The following is a 21989-nucleotide window of genomic DNA, read 5'->3' as shown; positions in this document are numbered from 1 at the left end:
TGCAGTTACAGGCGACGAGTGGAGGCTGTTTGACTGCCATCTTCTTGCTGCCATGTATGGAGTACGGCGCCCGGACAGATGATATGCCTGTCGCATTCCGGTGAATGTGGACATGAAAGTGACAGGGCCATGTCAGCATGCTGTTCACCTATGATTGCTAGGGGATAGATAGCCACCAAGCCATAATCGCTGGAGTGTCGTTGTTGTCTGCTTGTTGTGGATCATCGTGCATTCTGTTGGGTTGGGGTTGTTTGGGGGAAGAGACCAAACAGCGAGGTCATCGGTCTCATCGAATTAGGGAAGGACGGGGAAGGTAGTCGGCCGTGCCCTTTCAAAGGAACCATCCCGGCATTTGCCTGGAGCGATTTAGGGGAATCACGGAAAACCTAAATCTGGATGGCCGGACGCGGGATTGAACCGTCGTGCTCCCGAATGCGAGTCCAGTGTGCTAACCACTGCGCCACCTCGCTCGGTGGCATTCTGTTCTGATAAGTTCTATTTAGTCTGCTTTCCTCTTTATTGCTGTGTGCTACTGCAGCAGTGTGACGTGGACATAGTGTTGATCGTTAGTGTTAGCTTTGCAGTGATTGTTGTTGATTAGTTTCTGAGTGACACTGTGTGGCAGACAGTACGGCTGATCGGCGTATGAGCGACATGGATTTGTTGTTGTGGTTTATTATGGCGACTTCCTTTTTGTTGCGGCTTTTGCGCCATGTTAGTATCATGCGTTGCGTCACTTTAGTGTTGCCTGCTAGCATGAGCCTGTGTCTTATTAAACTGCATATGTTAGTTTATTTGTCGCTAACACAAATGAGGGCTTTGTTTTGGTTGCCAAGATTGTTCCTCATTCTTCCCTTTGTAAGATTAGTATTAAGTTAGGCTTGTAGTTGTTACATATATTGTACCTGTGTGTCTGTTAAGTAATTGAAAGCACTCTCATGTTCCATTGAAAGTTTAGTTTATGAAGGGTGCCACCATTTGGTTGCTCTTAAATATTTACTGCGCTGTTAGCTCCGGGACTGAGCGACAAGTGATCAAATGTATGAGAGCTATCAATGCGAGGTTGTCACCATTTAACTGTGTTAAACTTTAGTGCGCTAGTGACGCTAAGGTTGCATGAGGGTTTTAATACATGTGAAGTCAATTGATATGTTTGTTACGTATGTTTATAAAGTTGTGTGTCGAAGAGTGGGTTTAAAATAAATCAAGGTCTAACTTGTAAATTTTTTTACTGACTTGCAAGACGAAAGATTTTTTTCTTTTATAACAAATATTATGAAGTCCAAGCTGACATTAACCATCGTTATAATCAACAGTTGTGTAACTGTTCTTATCGTGATGTATAATATGCTGACTGCCTGTTCATCAATAAACAATGACTTGAAATTTATGTCCAGTAAAATCACCAACAAGGTACATTCACCTTTGCCAACGCTTCTACATTATCAGCATGTGGTTCACACTAGGCAAGAAATTGCTCGTTTTTGCTTCCACATCATAACAATTACGTCTCAGGAATGAAGACCACAACAACAACAACGAGGGAGTATTCGTCACCATGGGGACGAAACCTCGTACTGACACTGGTGCTGGCTGTCTGTTCCAGGCTGAACGAAAATTTAATCATTTAACACCTGTTGTTTCAAGACCATATTCTCAATGTTTAATAGATAACGGACTAGTGTTTCACGAGGTAACACTTTCCACTTCAGTCACGTTATGAGGGGCGTTCAATTAGTAATGCAGCACTTTTTTGTCCGCCAATTTTGGCTGAATAAATGCGGAATTTGTTGTGGGACATCATGGAATATTTCTGCCGCAGCCCCTGCAGTCTCGTAAAGTTCCAGCATGTGGCAGCGTTATGGTTCAAATGGCTCTGAGCACTATGGGACTTAACATCTGAGGTCATCAGTCCACTAGAACTTAGAACTACTTAAACCTAATTAACCTAAGGACATCACAATCGTTCATGCCCGAGGCAAGATTCGAACCTGCGACCGTAGAGGTCGCGCGATTCCAGACTGAAACGCCTAGAACCGCTCGGCCACAGCGGCCGGCTCAGCGTTATGTGTAGCCCTCAAAACGGCGTCTGTAACGGAGGTGCATTGCAAGCAGACAGATGTCACTGAGTTTCTCTTGGTGGAAAGCCAGATCATCACAGATATTCACAGGTGTTTGCGCAATGTCTACGGAGGTCTGGCAGTTACCAAAAGCACAGCGAGTCATTCGGCGAGGCAACTGTCATCATCGACACAAGATCGCAGAAACTCGTCTGATCTCCCACGTGTCAGCTGGCCGCGCACGACGCTGCCACTCCTGCAATGTTGAAACGTGCGGACACTCTCATTAGAGGTGATCTACGGATCGCAATGAAACACCTCGCTGCTCAGCTGTACGTCTCTGTTGGTAGTGCTGACGTACTCGTGCACCAGTTGGGGTACTTCTGTGTGCCTACTGGATTCCTCGCCACCTAGCAGAGGACCATAAAGGGCAACGAAAGGCCAATTGTGCGTAACTGGTTGCCCGTTACGAGACTGATGGTGACAATTTTCTGTGGATCACGGTCACAGGTGATGAACATAGGCTCATCACTGCGAAACGGATCTCGCACCTTCTGACTTCCATCTCTTTGGGCCAGTGAAGGATGCACTCCACGGGAAACAGTACATGGTTGAGAGGAGGATACTGATGGTGAAGGGTATTGGTTCCGATGTAGAGTGGTACCGTGCCCTCCGAGTGATGTGGCGTAGGCCGTCGCATTGAACTCAGATTGTGTTGAAAAACAGATTTCTGTAGCCAAAAGAGTGGGGAATGGCAACGGCCTTGCCGCAGTGGATACACCGGTTCCCGTGAGATCACCGAAGTTGAGCGCTGTCGGGCGTGGTCGGCACTTGGATGGGTGACCATCCGGGCCGCCATGCGCTGTTGCCATTTTTCGGGGTCGACTCAGCCTCGTGATGCCAATTGAGGAGCTACTCGACCGAACAGTAGCGACTTCGGTCAAGAATACCATCTTAGGACCGGGAGAGCGGTGTGCTGACACAACGGCCCACCTATCCGCATCCTCCGCCGACGATGACACGGCGGTTGGATGGTCCCGGAAGGCCACTCGTGGCCTGAAGACGGAGTGCTTTTTAAAAGAGTGGGGAATAATATCGTGTACTGGTTCAGATGGCTCTGAGCACTGTGGGACTTAACTTCTGAGGTCATCAGTTTGCTAGAACTTAGAACTACTTAAACCTAACGAACCTAAGGACATCACACACATCCATGCCCGAGGCAGGATTCGAAACTGTGACCATAGCAGCCGCGCGGTTCCGGAATGTGGCGCCTAGAACCGCTCGGCCACCCCGGCCGGCCTCGTGTACTGGAACCTGAATGAAGCCAACTATCAGAAAAAAATGTGTTGCGTTAGTTAGCGAACGCCCCTCATATACACCGGTGTACTGCCATTAGATCATCACTTTGCAGTTTCTCCTTGAAGGCCACCTGCCGTACCCCCACGTTCGAGTACATTCCTTATGCACGACGCCACTCTCTCAGATCGAGATGCCTATGGCTGCGATAGTCTACGCTCAAGTCACTTTCACATTCGGGAATCTGCTCGGTGGGAAAAGTGAGAGGTCCACAGTCAGTCAGCCGCGTGTACATTCGAGCACTGGAGTTTGTGGTCAGACTTTGACGAGAGCCTTGCCGATGGCGTCGCCCCTGAGCATGGCGGCGAACGCGCGCGGCGTGTTGAGGAAGCCGTCGGTGATGGTCTCCCGCCACTTGAGCCGGCCCTGCCTGATCCAGAGCGCCATCCGCTCGTCGGCCTCCGGCCAGCGGTCGCGCCACTGGGTGAACATGAAGCCGTCCATGCGCAGCCGCTTGCGGACGACGGCGGGCGGGATGAGCAGCATCTTGGGCGGGCGCGGGTCGCGGTACGTGGACACGCAGCCGCACACGGCGATGCGGCCCCTCTGGCGCATGCAGTCGGCCACCGCCGAGCTCAGGTCGCCGCCCACCGTGTCGTAGTAGACGTCGACCCCGCCGGGCGCCACCCGCCGCAGCGCCGCGCCCACGTCGCTCGTCTGGTAGTTGAAGGCGTGCTCGAAGCCCAGCTCTTCCGTCAGCCACCTCACCTGCAAAGGCGCGGGAGCACAAGTGGCGTATATTGAGGCAAGCTATCTACATCTACATTCATACTCCGCAAGCCACCCGACGGTGTGTGGCGGAGGGCACTTTACGTGCCACAGTCATTACCTCCTTTTCCTGTCCCAGTCGCGTATGGTTCGCGGGAAGAACAACTGCCGGAAAGCCTCCGTGCGCGCTCGAATCTCTCTAATTTTACATTCGTAATCTCCTCGGGAGATATAAGTAGGGGGAAGCAATATATTCGATACCTCATCCAGGAACGCACCCTCTAGAAACCTGGACAGCAAGCTACACCGCGATGCAGAGCGTCTCTCTTGCAGAGTCTGCCACTTGAGTTTGCTTAACATGTCCGTAACGCTATCACGCTTACCAAATAACCCTGTGACGCAACGGGCCGCTCTTCTTTGGATCTTCTCTATCTCCTCTGTCAACCCGACCTGGTACGGATCCCTCAAGGATAGGTCGAACAAGTGTTTTGTAAGCCACCTCCTTTGATGGACTACATTTTCTAAGGACTCTCCCAATGAATCTCATCCTGGCACCCGCCTTACCAACAATTAATTTTATATGATCATTCCACTTCAACTCGTTCCGTACGCATACTCCCAAATATTCTACAGAAGTAAGGGCTACCAGTGTTTGTTCCGCTATCATATAATCATACAATAAAGGATCCTTCTTTCTATGTATTCGCAATACATTACATTTGTCTATGTTAAGTATCAGAAGTGTTAGAAGAAAGATTAAGGAAAGGCAAACCTACGTTTCTAGCATTTCTAGACTTAGAGAAAGCTTTTGACAATGTTGACTGGAATATTCTATTTCAAGTTCTAAAGGTGGCAGGGGTGAAATACAGGAAGCGAAAGGCTATTTACAATTTGTACAGAAACCAGATGGCAGTTGTAAGAGACGAGGGGTATCAAAGGGAAGCAGTGGTTGGGAAGGGAGTGAGACAGAGTTATAGCCTCTCCCCATTGTTATTCAATCTGTATATTGAGCAAGCAGTAAAGGAAACAAAAGAAAAATTCGGAGTAGGTATTAAAATCCATGGAGAAAAAATAAAAACTTTGAGGTTCGCCGATGACATTGTAATTCTATCATAGTCAGCAAAGGACTTGGAAGAGCAGTTGAACAGAATGGACAGTGTCTTGAAAGGAGGATATAAGATGAACATCAACAAAAACAAAACGAGGATAATGGAATGTAGTCGAATTAAATCGGGTGATGCTGAGGGAATTAGATTAGGAAATGAGGCACTTAAAGTAGTAAAGGAGTTTTGCTATTTGGGGAGCAATATAACTGATGATGGTCGAAGTAGAGAGGATATAAAATGTAGACTGGCATGGAGAGCTCAGGACTGAAGACAACAACAACAACAACAAGTGCCTATCCGCTGCATGTCTTCCAGCATTTCGCTGCAGTTTTCTAATGCTGCAACTTCTCTGTATACTACTGCATCATCCGCGAAAAGCCGCATGGAACTTCCGACACTATCTACTAGGTCATTTATATATACTGTGGACTTTGGAGATTTGGCGGTTCTCATACATACTGAGTCATGGATAGCGATATGCACATGTACAGATGGCGGTAGCATCGCGTACACGAGGTTTACAAGAGCACTGCATAGCTGGAGCTGTCATTTGAACTCAAGTTTCCGACATCATTAAGGCCGCACGACGGGAATTAACAGGCGTTGAATGCGGAATGGTAGATGATGCTAAACGCATTGGAAATTCGATTTCGGAAATTGTTAGTGAATTATACAGGGTGGTCCATTGATCGTGACCGGACCAAATATCTCACGGAACGAGCATCAAACGAAAAAACTACAAAGAACGAAACTCGTCTGCCTTAAAGGGGCAAACCAGATGGCGCCATGATTGGCCCGCAAGATGGCGCTGCCATAGGTCAAACGGATTTGAACTGCGTTCTTTGAAATATGAACCCCCATTTTTTATTACATATTCGTGTAGTGCGCAAAGAAATATGAATGTTTTAGTTGGACCACTTTTTTCGCTTTGTGTTAGATGGCGCTGTAATAGTCACAAACATATGGCTCACATTTTAGACGAACAGTTGGTAACAGGTAGGTTTTTTAAATTAAAATACAGAACGTAGGTACGTTTGAACACTTTATTTCGGTCCTTCCAATCTGATACACGTACCTTTGTAAACTTGTCATTTTCGCATGCTGTTACAGCGTGATTACCTGTAAATACCACAGTAATGGAATAAATGCTCATAATGATGTCCGTCAACCTCAATGCATTTGGCAATACGTGTAACGACATTCCTCTCAACAGCGAGTAATTCGCCTTCCGTAATGTTCACACATCCATTGACAATGCGCTGACGCATGTTGTCAGGCGTTGTCGGTGGATCACGATAGCAAATATCCTTCATCTTTCCCCACAGAAAGAAATCCGGAGACGTCAGATCCGGTGAACGTGCGGGCCATGGTATGGTGCTTCGAAGACCAATACACCTATTCACTACCGCTCCAACTGCACGCGAACTATCTGCCGGACATCCATCATGTTGGAAGTACATCGCCATTCTGTCATGTAGTGTAACATCTTTTAGTAACATCGGTATAACATTACGTAGTAAATCAGCATCAGTTGCACCATTTAGACTGCCATCGATAAAATGGGGGCCAATTATCCTTCCTCCCATAATGCCGCACCATACATTAACCCGCCAAGGTCGCTGATGTTCCATTTGTCGCAGGCATCGTGGATTTTCCGTTGCCCAATAGTGTATATTATGCCGCTTTACGTTACCGTTCTTGGTGATGACGCTTCGTCGCTAAACAGAACGCGTGCAAAAATCTGTCATCGTCCCGTAATTTCTCTTGTGGCCAGTGGCAGAACTGTACACCACGTTCAAAGTCGTCGCCATGCAATTCCTGGTGCATAGAAATATGGTACGGCTGCAATCAATGTTGATGTAGCATTCTCAACACCGACGTTTTTGAGATTGCCGATTCTCGCCCAGTTTCTCTGCTACTGATGTGCGGATTAGCCGCGACAGCAGCTAAAACACCTACTTGGGCATCATTTGTTGTAGGTCGTGGTTGACGTTTCACATGTGGCTGAACATTTCCTGTTTCCTTAAATAACGTAACTATCCGGCGAACTGTCCGGACACTTGGATGATGTCGTCCAGGATACCGAGCAGCATACATAACACACGCCCGTGGGGCATTTTGATCACAATAGCCATACATCAACACCATATCGACCTTTCCCGCAATTGGTAAACGGTCCATTTTAACACGGGTAATGTATCACGAAGCAAATACCGTCCGTACTGGCGGAATGTTACGTGCTGCCTGCGTTCTGTAGTTTAATTTAAAAAACCTACCTGTTACCAACTGTTCGTCTAAAATTGTGAGCCATATGTTTGTGCTTAAACAGCACCATCTGTCACAAAGCGAAAAAAGTGATCAAACTAAAACATTAATATTTATTTACGTACTACACGAATATGTAATAAAAACGAGGATCCCCTACTACCCCAGTTGATATCCGTTTGACCCATGGAAGCGCCATCCATCGGGCCAACCATAGCGCCGTCTGGTTTTCCCCTTCGAGCTAGACGAGTTTCGTTCTTTGTAGTTTTTTCGTTTGATGCTTATTTCGTGAGATATTTGGGCCGGTCACTATCAATGGACCACCCTGTATAATCCGAGATACAGTGTCAAGAGTGTGCTCAGAATACCAAATGTCAGGCATTACCTCTTACCATGTACAACACAGTGGCTAACAGCCTTCACTTAACGACCGAGAGCAGCGTTGTTTGCGTAGAGTTGTCAGTGCTAACAGACAAACAGCACTGCAATGTGAGACGTACAACGAACGTATCAGTTAGGACAATAAACCAAAAAATGGCGTTAATGGGCTATGGCAGAAGACGACTGACGCGTGTCCCTTTCCTAACGGTACGGTATCCCCTGGAGCGGCTATCCAGGGATCGTGACCATCTCGGCTGGACCCTACACGATTGGAAAAGTGTGACCTGGTGGGTTAAGTCCAGATTCCATTTGTTAAGATCTGACGATAGAACTCGACTCTGGCGCAGAGCCCACAATATCATGGGCCCAAGTTGTCCACAAGGCACTGTGGAAGCTGGTGGTGGCTCCATAATAGTGTGGGCTGTGTTTACTTGTGACTGACTGTGGCCTCTGTTCCAACTGAACCGGTCACTGACAGCAAATGGTTATGTTCGGCTACTTGGAGACCATTTGTAGTCATTCATGGACGTGTATAGGAACAACGATGGAACTTTTACGGGTGGCAATGCACTATGACCGGGCCACAACTGTTTTTGCGGTTGGCTTGAAGAATATTCTATACAAGATTTGGCCAGCCAGATCGCCCGACACGAATCCCATCGAACATTTTCTTCTTTTTCCCATTTTTTTGGGTCATCAGTCTTCAGACTGGTTTCATGCGGCCCGCCACAAATTCTGCTCCTGTGCCAACTTCTTTATCTCAGAATAGCACTTGCAACCTATGTTCTCAGTTATTTGCTGGATGTACTCGGATCTCTGTCTTCCTCTATAGATTTTGTCCTCTACAACTCTCTCTAGTACCACGGAAGTCATCCCCTGATGTCTTAACATATGTCCTATGATCCTATCCCATCTCCTTCTCAGTGTTTTCCACATATTCCTTTCCTCTCAGATTCTGTGCAGCACCTCCTCATTCCTTGCGTTATGAGTCCACGTAATTTTCAACATTCACCTGTAACACCAAATCTCAAATGCTTCGATTCTCTCCTTTTCTGGTTTCCCACAGTCTATGTTTCACTATCATACTGTGGGGCGGCGGATGTATAAGTTTGTAAAAAGTATTTGTAGACTGTAGAAACATTTCCCGGCCGATGCACCATATGTGGGGCGGCGGATGTATAAGTTTGTATAAGAATAAATTATCTACTGTTGTATAAACGCTTGCGTGTTGAATCAGTTTCTAGCTTTTTGTATGTTGTTATTGCTGTCTTTTGCCGTTCTCAACACTGGCTCTCTATTTACTCCGTGACCCCCAGAAAGTGATTTAATAAAACTTGGAGCCAGTAAATAGATATCCTAGTGCCCACTTTACCTGAGAATGTTCTTATAGCTGCAGCTTATAGCTCTGAGGAATTAGGAGATTGTCTGGGATTTCTAATCAAAAACGGTTTTCCAAAATAGTTGAGTATATTCTGAAATTCACTAATAAAAACCACAAGTATCCCTACAACCTAACTAACAGAACAGTTCAGAGTCTAATGCGCTGATGCACTATAAATGTCCGAATCAAATGTTAAAAAGAATGCTCGCCATAATTTGATGAAAATATTTCATCAAACGCCACGCTAAATATTTGGTAGAATGACTGTCCCGCGACGGCACGTGAAAATACGACAATACGCAAACTGAAGCTAGATAATGAAAATCATCCCAGAATTAACACTTCACATGAAATGTTTTCATGGTTCCGCGTATCTCTAGTAACTTAATACGGCACCCGAGGCTGTTTGTAGCAGATACACTGATGCGACGCGACTACCGACACAGATGGCGTGTCATTCAGCGTCTGGAGAGAACTGGGGCCTTGCTTCCTCGCGCAGTGTTCTTATATATAAAGCCGCGGTGCGGACGGCTGAGGGAACGCCTGATTAAATCCGCTCTCCCGACTAGCCGCTGGGCTAGTAACGCACCACTTCAAGTTACATAATAATTTATAGCTTCTTTGGCTGATGGCCGAAGAAGCTCTTAATTTAAACGTGCATTCAGCACGCAGGTAAGTATTGATAATAAAATTTTGACGTGGCTAAGTTAAATACTTTGGGCGAGAGAATTAATCTAATTACCCTGCACGCAGCAGATGAGCTCTGAACTGTCCCTTTTGAGATCCGCTATCGCTATAATTTTATAGGTATTAGAAAGAAACTTTACACATCTTCATAATCATAGCGGACCTCCAATCTATTTAAATCTAAACATCCTAGCCTTATTTACTAGCCTACTTAATCTATCTTGCTTCCTTCAGTTTTGAGACGAAAACCAGAAACTCATGAATTTCCACTAAAGTCTTAATTTGTGAAATCCAAAGTACTGTTTTTATTAAATCATTATGAAAGATGAATCTAAATATAAATTTTGAAGTCTCTAGCTCTTTTCTGTTGCGCCAATGATTTTTCCAGAAAAACGTCCAAATTTCGAAAATGGCTGAAGTTATCGAGCTGATATTTAACACACATTAATTTAGTATTATTGCTGACATGCTAGAAAAGTTTTAGGTCATTTGCTTGATTTTTAAGGTATTGCGCAACATTTATGACGTCAGAGCTAGTTACAGCAGACTGGCTGGCACACAATGGAAACTGATGTGAATTTACTACAGCGTGAGTAGGCTGCTTCCCTACAATACAATGCTGTGCTCCAGACGTACATTCTCAGAAATTTCTTCCTCAAATTAAGGCCTATGTTTGATACTAGTAGACTTCTCTGGGCCGGGAATGCCCTTCCTGTCAGTGCTAGTTTTCTTTTGATGTACTCCTTTCTCCGTCCATCATTGGTTATTTTACTGCTTAGGTAGCACAATTCCTTAACTTCATCTACTTCGTGACCATCAATCCTGATGTTAATTTCCTCGCTGTTCACATTTCTGCCACTTACTCAATAGATAGTTCATTGCATTCAGCATATCATGTAGTTCTTCTTCACTTTCACTCAGAATCGCGATGTCATCAGCGAATCGTACTACTTATATCCTTTCACTTTGAATTTTGATTCCACTCCTGAACCTTTCTTTTATTTCCATCATTGCTTCTTCGATGTGCAGATTGAACAATAGGGGGGAAAGACGACGTCCCTATCTTACATCCTTTTTAATCTGAGCATTTAGTCCTTGGCCGTCCACTCTTATTATCCCGTCTTGGCTCTTGTAGGTATTGTATTACTACCCGTCTCTCCCTATAGCTTCCAAGGCGGGTGTAAAAATGAATTTGCGCAACGGATAATAATAAACGCTAAAATAATGATTTGGCCTGTCTGACTAACCCCTGAACCAGATCTTAGGATCTCTTAATGCTCTTTTTTTGCATATAAACTACAATCTAAACATAAATGAATGATGATGGCAACGAATACTACTAAGTGATAAACGTTGATGTTCAATATGGATTATAGATTAAAATCAACGCTTCAAGTAAATATGTCTATATTTCCTAACTAAAATTATTAATCAATTGGCCAACTCTACCCCTTATTATGACTGCGCGGTCTAATATCAATACCGCGAAATGACTGACATCTGCGTACCAAACGCTAGAAGACACTACTTTCAAAGATGATCTACAGTGATGTGCAACGTCAGTGGAAACAAAAGTTACGTGATCACAGCTGTTTAGCTTTATAGTCATAATAAGCCGAAGCAATTTGCGATATCACCGCCTGTACTGCGTCCGGTGTGTCGAAGTGGTGGTTCTCGTACTCGTCTGCGACGATGGAAGAACTCCAGCCAGAAATAAACTGTTTCAAACACTAGGACGGCAGAAGGCGGTCCTCTGACGGAGTTCAGATAACGTCTCAACGTAAGTATAGGCAGAAGAAATGCTCTCAGTTACTGAACGCTGCGGACTCAACGACGACTTCCAACCCAGAGGTGAAGTCCAGAAACGTATAGGTTCGCAACAGTACAGTGCCTAACAGGTCTAACTATAAACTCTCCTGAGTGCAAAGATAGCAAGTCCCATCTATACCAACAAAGCAGATAGCGAACGACCGTCACCACGGAAGACCTCGTCTCTCCACTTTTGTCTTGCCAGCAAGGCTCGGCCCCCCACCCTCGTAATTCCGAAAACGAATCATACTCCCGAAACCGCGGACTATTCTCTCTCTCTACAGATTCTTCCGAACGCCGACCAACCATATTTTAGTCTTTTGTCGTCCAGCGCGGAAAGTTTGCGAGGAAAAGCCTATACTCGTACAATCCGTGGAAATAACCCAGCCTGCGTGGTGTCCGAGGTGCCGCTTCTTCGTTCCTCTCACCTGCATCCAAGATTTGCAGAGTTCCCACTTATCCTTCCAGTCCTGCTACAATAGCGGCCGGCCGTCACCTTATTGTGCTCCAGAGCTCAGGTGCCACGACGTCCGTCTACCTACTTCCTGTTTTTAAGCGGGAGCAACACGTGTGTGTGGACCTTCTACCCAGAGCATTACTTCTGCCTGCCGTTTCACCTCCACTGGCGTTCCAACCTCAACTACACTCCTGGAAATTGAAATAAGAACACCGTGAATTCATTGTCCCAGGAAGGGGAAACTTTATTGACACATTCCTGGGGTCAGATACATCACATGATCACACTGACAGAACCACAGGCACATAGACACAGGCAACAGAGCACGCACAATGTCGGCACTAGTACGGTGTATATCCACCTTTCGCAGCAATGCAGGCTGCTATTCTCCCATGGAGACGATCGTAGAGATGCTGGATGTAGTCCTGTGGAACGGCTTGCCATGCCATTTCCAGCTGGCGCCTCAGTTGGACCAGCGTTCGTGCTAGACGTGCAGACCGCGTGAGACGACGCTTCATCCAGTCCCAAACATGCTCAATGGGGGACAGATCCGGAGATCTTGCTGGCCAGGGTAGTTGACTTACACCTTCTAGAGCACGTTGGGTGGCACGGGATACATGCGGACGTGCATTGTCCTGTTGGAACAGCAAGTTCCCTTGCCGGTCTAGGAATGGTAGAACGATGGGTTCGATGACGGTTTGGATGTACCGTGCACTATTCAGTGTCCCCTCGACGATCACCAGTGGTGTACGGCCAGTGTAGCAGATCGCTCCCCACACCATGATGCCGGGTGTTGGCCCTGTGTGCCTCGGTCGTATGCAGTCCTGATTGTGGCGCTCACCTGCACGGCGCCAAACACGCATACGACCATCATTGGCACCAAGGCAGAAGCGACTCTCATCGCTGAAGACGACACGTCTCCATTCGTTCCTCCATTCACGCCTGTCGCGACACCACTGGAGGCGGGCTGCACGATATTGGGGCGTGAGCGGAAGACGGCCTAACGGTGTGCGGGACCGTAGCCCAGCTTCATGGAGACGGTTGCGAATGGTCCTCGCCGATACCCCAGGAGCAACAGTGTCCCTAATTTGCTGGGAAGTGGCGGCGCGGTCCCCTACGGCACTGCGTAGGATCCTACGGTCTTGGCGTGCATCCGTGCGTCGCTGCGGTCCGGTCCCAGGTCGACGGGCACGTGCACCTTCCGCCGACCACTGGCGACAACATCGATGTACTGTGGAGACCTCACGCCCCACATGTTGAGCAATTCGGCGGTACGTCCACCCGGCCTCCCGCATGCCCACTATACGCCCTCGCTCAAAGTCCGTCAACTGCACATACGGTTCACATCCACGCTGTCGCGGCATGCTACCAGTGTTAAAGACTGCGATGGAGCTCCGTATGCCACGGCAAACTGGCTGACACTGACGGCGGCGGTGCACAAATGCTGCGCAGCTAGCGCCATTCGACGGCCAACACCGCGGTTCCTGGTGTGTCCGCTGTGCCGTGCGTGTGATCATTGCTTGTACAGCCCTCTCGCAGTGTCCGGAGCAAGTATGGTGAGTCTGACACACCGGTGTCAATGTGTTCTTTTTTCCATTTCCAGGAGTGTAGTATAGGCAATAATTCATTACGCCGTTCTGTTAATAAAGACACTCCGTCTCCTTTCATGTGATAAGCTTTAACAATTATTTACAAGGCGTACGTGACAATGTCAGTCTTCTTTAAATATTCATATATACGATGTACAACCTATGAAATGATACCTAATTGTGGTTCTAGGTCACGGCAAAGTATGTGGATGAGTTCTTATAAGGTGCGAAATTATAGCCACCTTACAAGCTTACCTCTGTTTTTCTCAGAATTTTGAACATCTTGCACCGTTTCACATTGCCGAACGCTTTATTTATGAGACATGATCTAGAGGTCAGCAACGGAAACAATTTCGCAATTATGGATGGCTATAGAGGCATCACGGATCAATATTTCTGCAGGAGTCTTCCAATGATATTTCGAGTCCATTCTACGTCGGGTTGCCGCATTACACCAGGCAGGTGGAAGTCCAGTTCGATTTTAGAAGGTATTCCATGGCTTTTGTCACCTCAGGGTAACGACGTCTAACACCACTGTTAGTGCACTAATGCTCATAATAACCTGACTAAATCTGAAGGGATATGACTGCTCCGTGTCAGTGACCAGTAACTTGAGTGCTTCGTGCCTTACAGGTAACGCTATCTGGTCAAAAGTACCCAGAAACCGGTTAGTGAACGTTAATATGGGACATTTCCACCCTTGGCCTTTGTAAAGGCTTTAGCACTCCTGATGAAATTGACAGTGAGGTGACAATGTCTGTGGACAAATGGCAGCCCATTCTTGCTCAAGAGCCTAAAGGAGAGGAGGTACTGATGCTGGACGCTGAGGTCTGGAACGAAGTCGCGATTCCCCAAAATTGCTCCTTTTAAAGGGCACGACCGACTTCCTTCCACATCTTTGCAACAATGTGAGATTGTGCTACTCAATTAACGATATCGACGTAGATGGGTTCTTAAACCCTAATCTTCATTCCATTTTTGGAGCGAAGTTTTGATTCTTCCCAAAGCTGTTACATCGGGTTTAACTTCGGAGCTATAACGGATCTTTTACGTTGGGATAAATTTTTTATTTTTTGTTAGATGTTTTCGTTAAATAGCTGAATAAATTGTAATTAGGAATAATTTAATTAAGCAGAGTAGAAAAGATAGTCAAAGATGTTCATTGGGCGAACATTGTCGTAATGTAACGTCATTGCATTGTTCGGTTGTTAAAACAAGTCGTTTGTGTTCCGTTGTGCTGTTCAGTCGTGCGCGTATCTCAAAGGAATTAATTCGAGGACTATAAAAAACTTTCACATAATAGTTACGATTCGATGTTCCGACAAAAGGGGTTAACGTCAGTGTTAATTTGAATTGTGAGCGACAGGATTAGTTTTGACAGATACGTGAAAACGGGCGTAACGTAAGTTGTTCGCATATCATCCTTGAACGTGACTTTTTATTTAATTAACGATTGCGGGCTCATTAAAAGCTATTATCTCATGATTAGGATGAATCCCTCTTTCCTCCTAGATAGTGATCATTCATTAACATTTACGTCATAATAAAAAGGATTATTAATAAAAATGATATTCAGTGACAATTACGTGTTATTCCGTTAGTGTGGAACCGACGTAATATCTCTGAAATGACATTGATATATAATTTGTGGCCGGCCGCGCTGGTCTCGCGGTTCTAGGCGCGCAGTCCGGAACCGTGCGACTGCTACGGTCGCAGGTTCGAATCCTGCCTCGGGCATGGATGTGTGTGATGTCCTTAGGTTAGTTAGGTTTAAGTAGTTCTAAGTTCTAGGGGACTAATGACCACAGCAGTTGAGTCCCATAGTGCTCAGAGCCATTTGAACCATTTTTATAATTTGTGTTAAATACTGAACTGAGGTAGGAAGTAAATTGAAATTAGTGAACATTTGATACTGAGACTATAGAAGCAGAAGCGCTTAAGATTTCTCTTCTCTAAAATAGCAAAATAGGTACGAACTTTAACTCAATAGTCGACATTATGTATTGCAAAGACATTAGCATATCATACTTATTTTGACGACTCGCTGTTAAAGGAACGTTGAGTCTCTGTACGAGTAATAAAATTAAATCTAAAAACATAATTAATAACGGCAAACTCCGCTTTAACAAACTGTATTGCGTGTCGTCATCGGGCAATAACTGCTCAATCCTAGAGACTTGTGTGGTGAAATTAGAAGTTGGGCATATAAAACAAACTTAAAAATCCATACAAGCTACAGTGGAGTTGGCACAACACGACGTGGGCAGTTATAGAGCGGAACACTAGGCAGGCCAGTCCATTTCGAGAAATATATCCAAAAATCATTGCCTCACAGTTATTGCTTTATGCTGATGCAAACAATCATTTAGCGTTTTCTTAAGAGAAATAAGGGAATAGCCGTGAAAAAGCACCCCTATGCTGTATCACCACCTTCCTGATGCCGCTCTGCTGGCAGAACAGATGATGGCAGGTAACGTTCTCCAGGTATTCCTTCCATTGAATTACAATTACGAACAATTTAAATTGGAAGGAAAACATAGAAAATGTTGTGGGGAAGGCTAACCATAGACTGCGTTTCATTGGCGGGACACTTAGAAAATGGAACAGACCTACTAAGGAGACTGCCTACACTACGCTTGTCCGTCCTCTTTTAGAATACTGTTGCGCGGTGTGGGACCTTACCAGATAGGACTGACTGAGTACATCGAAAAAGTTCAAAGAAAGGCAGCACGTTTTGTATTATCGCGAAATATGGGAGAGAGTGTCACAGAAATGATACAGGATTTGGGATGGACATCATTAAATGAAAGGCGTTTTTCGTTGCGACGGAATCTTCTCACGAAATTCTAATCACCAACTTTGTCGTCCGCATGCGAAAATATTTTGTTGACTCCGACCTACATAGGGAGGAACGATCACCACGATAAAACAAGGGAAATCAGGGCTCGTACGGAAAGATATAGGTGTTCATTCTTCCCGCGCGCTATACGAGATTGGAATAATAGAGAATTTTGAAGGTGGTTCGATGAACCCTCTACCAGGCACTTAAATGTGATTTGCAGAGTATCCATGTAGATGTAGATGTCCGCAGTGCTGTGGCGTCGCTTTTCCACCACCTAAACCGCTGCTTAGCATTGATTACAGAAATGTGTGACTAAGCCGACAGAGTCGATGATTCAAGGGAGGGTGAGTGTTTTGAAGGGTCGTGATCTTCCTCACCCAAAAAAAATTTTTCAGTAAAAGCGTTCGTATTTTTATGTACATCAGTTTCCAGATTTCTCAGCTAACTTTCAGAGAATGAAGTAGCATGGAACCTGAGTCTCGGAAATGGGAAGGAATTCTAAAAATTACAAGCTGCAGTTAAGACATGTATGAGCTTGCAGCCTGACGGGTGACATTCCAGCCAAATACAGACGTCCATTCACGGTCTGACGGTAGCTGCTGCCAACAATACGGTTGCTGAGTCCACATCCTGGACCGGAAAACCACGGGAAGCAGAAAGGGAGAAGGCATCTCTACTAATACAAAATATCAGATAAACAATTCCTCGAATGTAGGCGGAAACAACTGTATTCGCCTCATTTGGACGCTGTTAAGAATCTTTGTACTAAGTGAAATAGTAATAATAGTGGGTACACATTCGATTTTGTGTCGTGTAAATTACGGCATAGGCAAAGTTATGATACCATAATGAAATTTTCACTCTGCAGCGGGGTGTGCGCTGATATGAAACTTCCTGGCAGATTAAAACTGTGTGCCGGGCCGAGACTGTGAGAAAGGCCGTGAGTCGTGCTTCGGTAGCTCAGGTGGTAGAGAATTTGTCCGCGAAAGGCAAAGGTCCCGAGTTCGAGTCTCGGCCCGGCACACAGTTTTAATCTGCCAGGAAGTTTCAAAGTTATAATATTTTGTTGGAATTACCCATTTTAAATCAGTTGCATGTCACACGTACTTCTCAAATTTTCGGACAAATGTTTTTCAAACGTTGTCTCTCTGAAAGTCAATTTTTTAAAACTTAAGCTAAAGCTGTGTACTAAGCACCGATGTGAACGTATAATAATTATCATATTAGAACTAGTGTAATTACATATTTTTATTACTATTATTGAAATCGTAGACACCTGTGGCACATTAGAAGTGGTGTACGCCAAGTTATATTTAGGAATGTTGGGGGTGGGGGTGCAGGGACGGAGAGCAAGTAACAAACTGAGAACCCTCTTTACCCTCCCCTACCCCACCGAACCAAATCCTGGATTTGTGCTTAATAAGAAAACAGTCCCGAAAGCTAACCGTGGGTACATTATAGGGGAGGCCGGGGCGAAATGGCCTGTTAACGTTTGGTGAAAATTCTGGAGGTCTCTGTGATGAAAAAAATGTAGAAAAATTAGGAACCGTTTATTCAGACATTTCTAATTTAGTTTGTTATATCAATCAACTAAACTATTTAAGTCCGTTCCGCCTCGTGCACGGAGCAGCATGGACTCCGTTTTTTAAAAATTCTTCTTCTTTCTTTCTTCGATGTCACATCTTGCAAGTAAGCTTGGCTTCATCACACGAGTTGTGAGCCCACTGCTTCCTGAAACTTAAGTCGGGATGGCGAGCCAGAAATCCGAGGTCCCAATTTCCCCAGTCTTTTAGTTTAGTTGAAGAATGCATGCGGGCATCCGTTTCGTTCCGCGAATTGATACACCAGTTCCGCAGTTGTTCCATAGTCATACAAGAACATCGGTTTTGCGGATCCTTAAAATATTAGACTGGTTCTAATTCTTGCTCCTCATTGAAAACACGCTGATCTTTTCCGGAGATTTCGTCAGTTGTTGAAAGAGGACTGTCCTTATTCATTTTTACGTATTGTTTTGAAGTAGTCAAGGCACGATGGACAGTTTAGATGCTTTTTCGTGGGTCATCATTTTATCAATTACCGATTCAACGGCTTGTTCCATATTTCACGTAGACCAATTGTGTCTCTCAGTTTTCCGTACATAATGACGTACAAACTGCAAATGAGAAAGGGAAACAATGCACTACAATTCGTCAAATGAAAAATAAAAGGCGGCTCGGGAGAAACAGAGTATACCAGTTGACCATTCCGCCCTAAATGCAAAATGGCTCTCAGCACTATGGGACTTAACATCTGAGGTCATCAGTCCCCTAGAACTTATAACTACTTAAACCTAACTAACCTAAGGACATCACACACATCCTGTAGATCCTAGAACCGTTCGGTCAAACCGGCCGGCCCCTAAATGCATATTGGTGTCTGTTGAAAAAGTATTCAGTCATTACCGTAAACAATTTTTTTTTCAACTGCATTATATGCAAAGACAGCAGACGACTGGCATATTTTGGTAGACTATACGTCGATTGTGAAGAAAAACCACCTGAGAGTAAAAAGTAACAGCACTCTGAGGACATTTGCTGACCCCCTAATAGCCCAGAACCACAACCCAACTACAATAGCAAAAAATTTAAAAATACAAAAATCCAACCACAGCCCACACCACAAACTGTAAAGAAGAGAACTTTCACATACAGAAGGCAACAGAAGAAGGCAAACAAATTTTAAATGAAAACACTACACTCCTACTCTCTGTAAAGGCATTTTATTTAACCTATTGAAGGAAGTTTACAAAAAGGGCGACACAAACAGCTAAAGGAACGAGAGAGAGAGAGAGAGAGAGAGAGAGAGAGAGAGAGAAGGGTAAAAGCATATGGGGCCTGATGACGGCAAAATTTATTGCCGAAACTGGTTGCTTTCAGAATAAAATAAAATATCTTAAAGTATACGGCTATTGTGAAGTTTATTTACGTTGAAAAATTCATTTTTTGTCGATTTTGAGGTGGGCACACGGCCGTATAGATTTTTTCAGCGCCTACATGATAGAATATGTCTCATATTGGAAAACCGGCTATAAACCGTCGAAAATAGCTGTCGAAAATCGTGTTCGGTTTCAAAAGCAGCTAACTGCATGCTAAGCCCGCTAGATGCCCAATAGGCATGGCTGTAGCCCTGCCATGTCCGGATGGAAAGCACGTGCGTAGACATCAGATTTACCAATCTGGACATTCAAAGCTACATTTCAATCTGTTACGAGTAGAATAGATATTTTTTTTACTGAGCTTTAGGTTGGCTGCGCTGTAACAAATTCGTACGCAACAATAACATTCTCGCTGCAATTGCATCTTCGTTTGTATGGGACGAGTGTTTCGTGATTATCTCAGTGTCACTTACCATGCAGTTAGTGGGCTTTGCATCTATGCTACTCAACTTTCAATATACCGCATAACATAAAACGTCTAACATTACCGCCATCATTATCCTCTTGTTCAAAATTATCGCCAGGATATGATATTCATAAAAGTGTAGATTGTTGATTGTTAAAAATCGTTAATCTGCGAAAGTTCTTGGCCAACTGCTTTGAAATTTTGATGCAACGTTGCATTCTGATAACGGCGTGATTTTACGTTGCTATTCCTTTAATGTGTGATACACAACATACAGGGCGAACATTAACAAAACTGCAGCGACGGATTCCTGGCTGGAAATGGAGCAAAAAAAGTCCTATGAACATGTGACCGGAAATGGACAGCGTGCTTGCAACAACAACAAATCGTCGTGGAACTCAGTACAGAGCTGCATCTCATCGACGTGACAGCAGGTCTTAAGGTGGCCTCCAAGAGATGCAGTGATCGCGTTCACTCGTCGCATCGTTGATTGTCGCTCGTTTTTACACGTTCCGGTCTCTCTTCGAATAGACGTCACAGGCGTCGTCAACACGCTGTTGACGTCAGGAACTGGTTCAGCATACACAACGCTTTTCAGATGCCTCCAGAGGTAAAAATCCAGGACATTTAAGTCTCGTGATCCAGCAGGTCATGCTACAGGGCCTCCGCGTCATGTCCAGTGTCCGTGAAGTTCTTGAGGCGTCGGCGAACTGTAGTGTGGAAGTGGGGTGGTGCTCACTCATGCAGAAATTACGTACCCTGTCGTATTGCTAACGGCAAGCAGCTCCGGAAGAGCATTCCGCGTAAGTCCAGGAAAGTTCCTTTGATGAGGCGTTGTGGAATAATAACCGGTGCAAGTATGTGGTCGTTAAGAATCACTGACCACACACTGACTTTGAACCGATGCTGATGAAACGCCTCAACCATTCCCCGAGGATTGTCTGTATCCCACAGATGACGATCATCCAGATTGATGATGCCAGTTCTGGTGAAGGGTTCTTCGGCGGTAAAGAGGACTGATCGCAGAAATCTCATAATTATGATGGTCTGGTGCAAAAATCGACAAAATCCTACCGTAGAGAGAATCCTTCCACTCGTTGCAGGTGATCGGAATGGTAACGTTGCCATTCAGGATACACATCGTAAGCGTATTGTCATATCGCTGGCTTAGTTGTGGAGTATCTTTGCGGGCAGCCGCGTCTGTAGTGAGTCGAGCGCGGGACACGGAACTGTTACGTTGTGTAGTGTGTAGCTCTGCATGTAAGAAGCATTGTTAGTATTCATGTTGAAGTGTTGCTACAAGTGCTATTATAGTAAAATGATGACTTATGGAAATGGTTCAGAGGAAAGTGGTCAAGAAGTAATTGAAAATGAGCAGTGGCGTTAATAACGTATTTATGTATCCTCTCGTTGCGTGTCGCATAGCATCGATCATCCGCGCTGTGTTCGGTCTCCAAGAATGAACAAATGTGAATCAGTAATACTATTTACCACAAAAGAGTGCAATCAAGTGCCAGTGATTTGTAGCGAGCGTGAGAACGTGCGTTCGATCATCGCGTTCCGCATTAGCAACAATCAGCCGCGCCGCGACGGTTACGCGCACGCTGGTACAAGTGAGAACTGAGAACTGAAAAATTAACTTTACGAACAGTGTTATATCATTACTAGTGACAAGGAGGACTATTACCAGGTATCTGTATGTATGACGGACGTAAGAACTTTCGTTCGCTTCCGCATCATCAAAAATCACCCGCGTCGTGTCGGTTACGCGTACGCTCGTCTGAATTATATTTTGGACTGTTAATCATCAAGATTGTTAAGTTGGGATAAACATTTACGATTTAGAGTGTAAACAGTGCAACCTGTGGTTTCCACATCGTCTCAGAATAAAGAGGGGTTGGGTTGTTTCGGGGAGGAGACCAGACAGCGAGGTCATCGGTCTCATCGGATTAGGGAAGGACAGGGAAG

General features: G+C 45.1%; 1 protein-coding gene and 1 pseudogene across 1 annotated transcript in view; one reads left to right on the top strand and one right to left on the bottom strand.

Moving 5' to 3' along the window:
• Positions 1-1294: 1294 nt before the first annotated feature.
• The window catches only part of LOC126456226 (prostaglandin reductase 1-like), a 58853-nt gene continuing 38158 nt past the window's right edge, over positions 1295-21989 (bottom strand). The window contains exon 3 of the mRNA XM_050091982.1: positions 1295-4124. Within this exon, the coding sequence (XP_049947939.1) occupies positions 3672-4124 (453 nt within the window). The 3' untranslated portion in view covers positions 1295-3671. The remainder of the gene's footprint in view (positions 4125-21989) is intronic.
• Positions 2814-2931, top strand: LOC126428041 (5S ribosomal RNA; annotated as a pseudogene).

This window comes from Schistocerca serialis, chromosome 1, assembly GCF_023864345.2.
Source record: "Schistocerca serialis cubense isolate TAMUIC-IGC-003099 chromosome 1, iqSchSeri2.2, whole genome shotgun sequence".
Taxonomy (NCBI): Eukaryota; Metazoa; Arthropoda; class Insecta; order Orthoptera; family Acrididae; genus Schistocerca; species Schistocerca serialis.
This window is presented reverse-complemented; position numbering and strand designations above follow the sequence as displayed.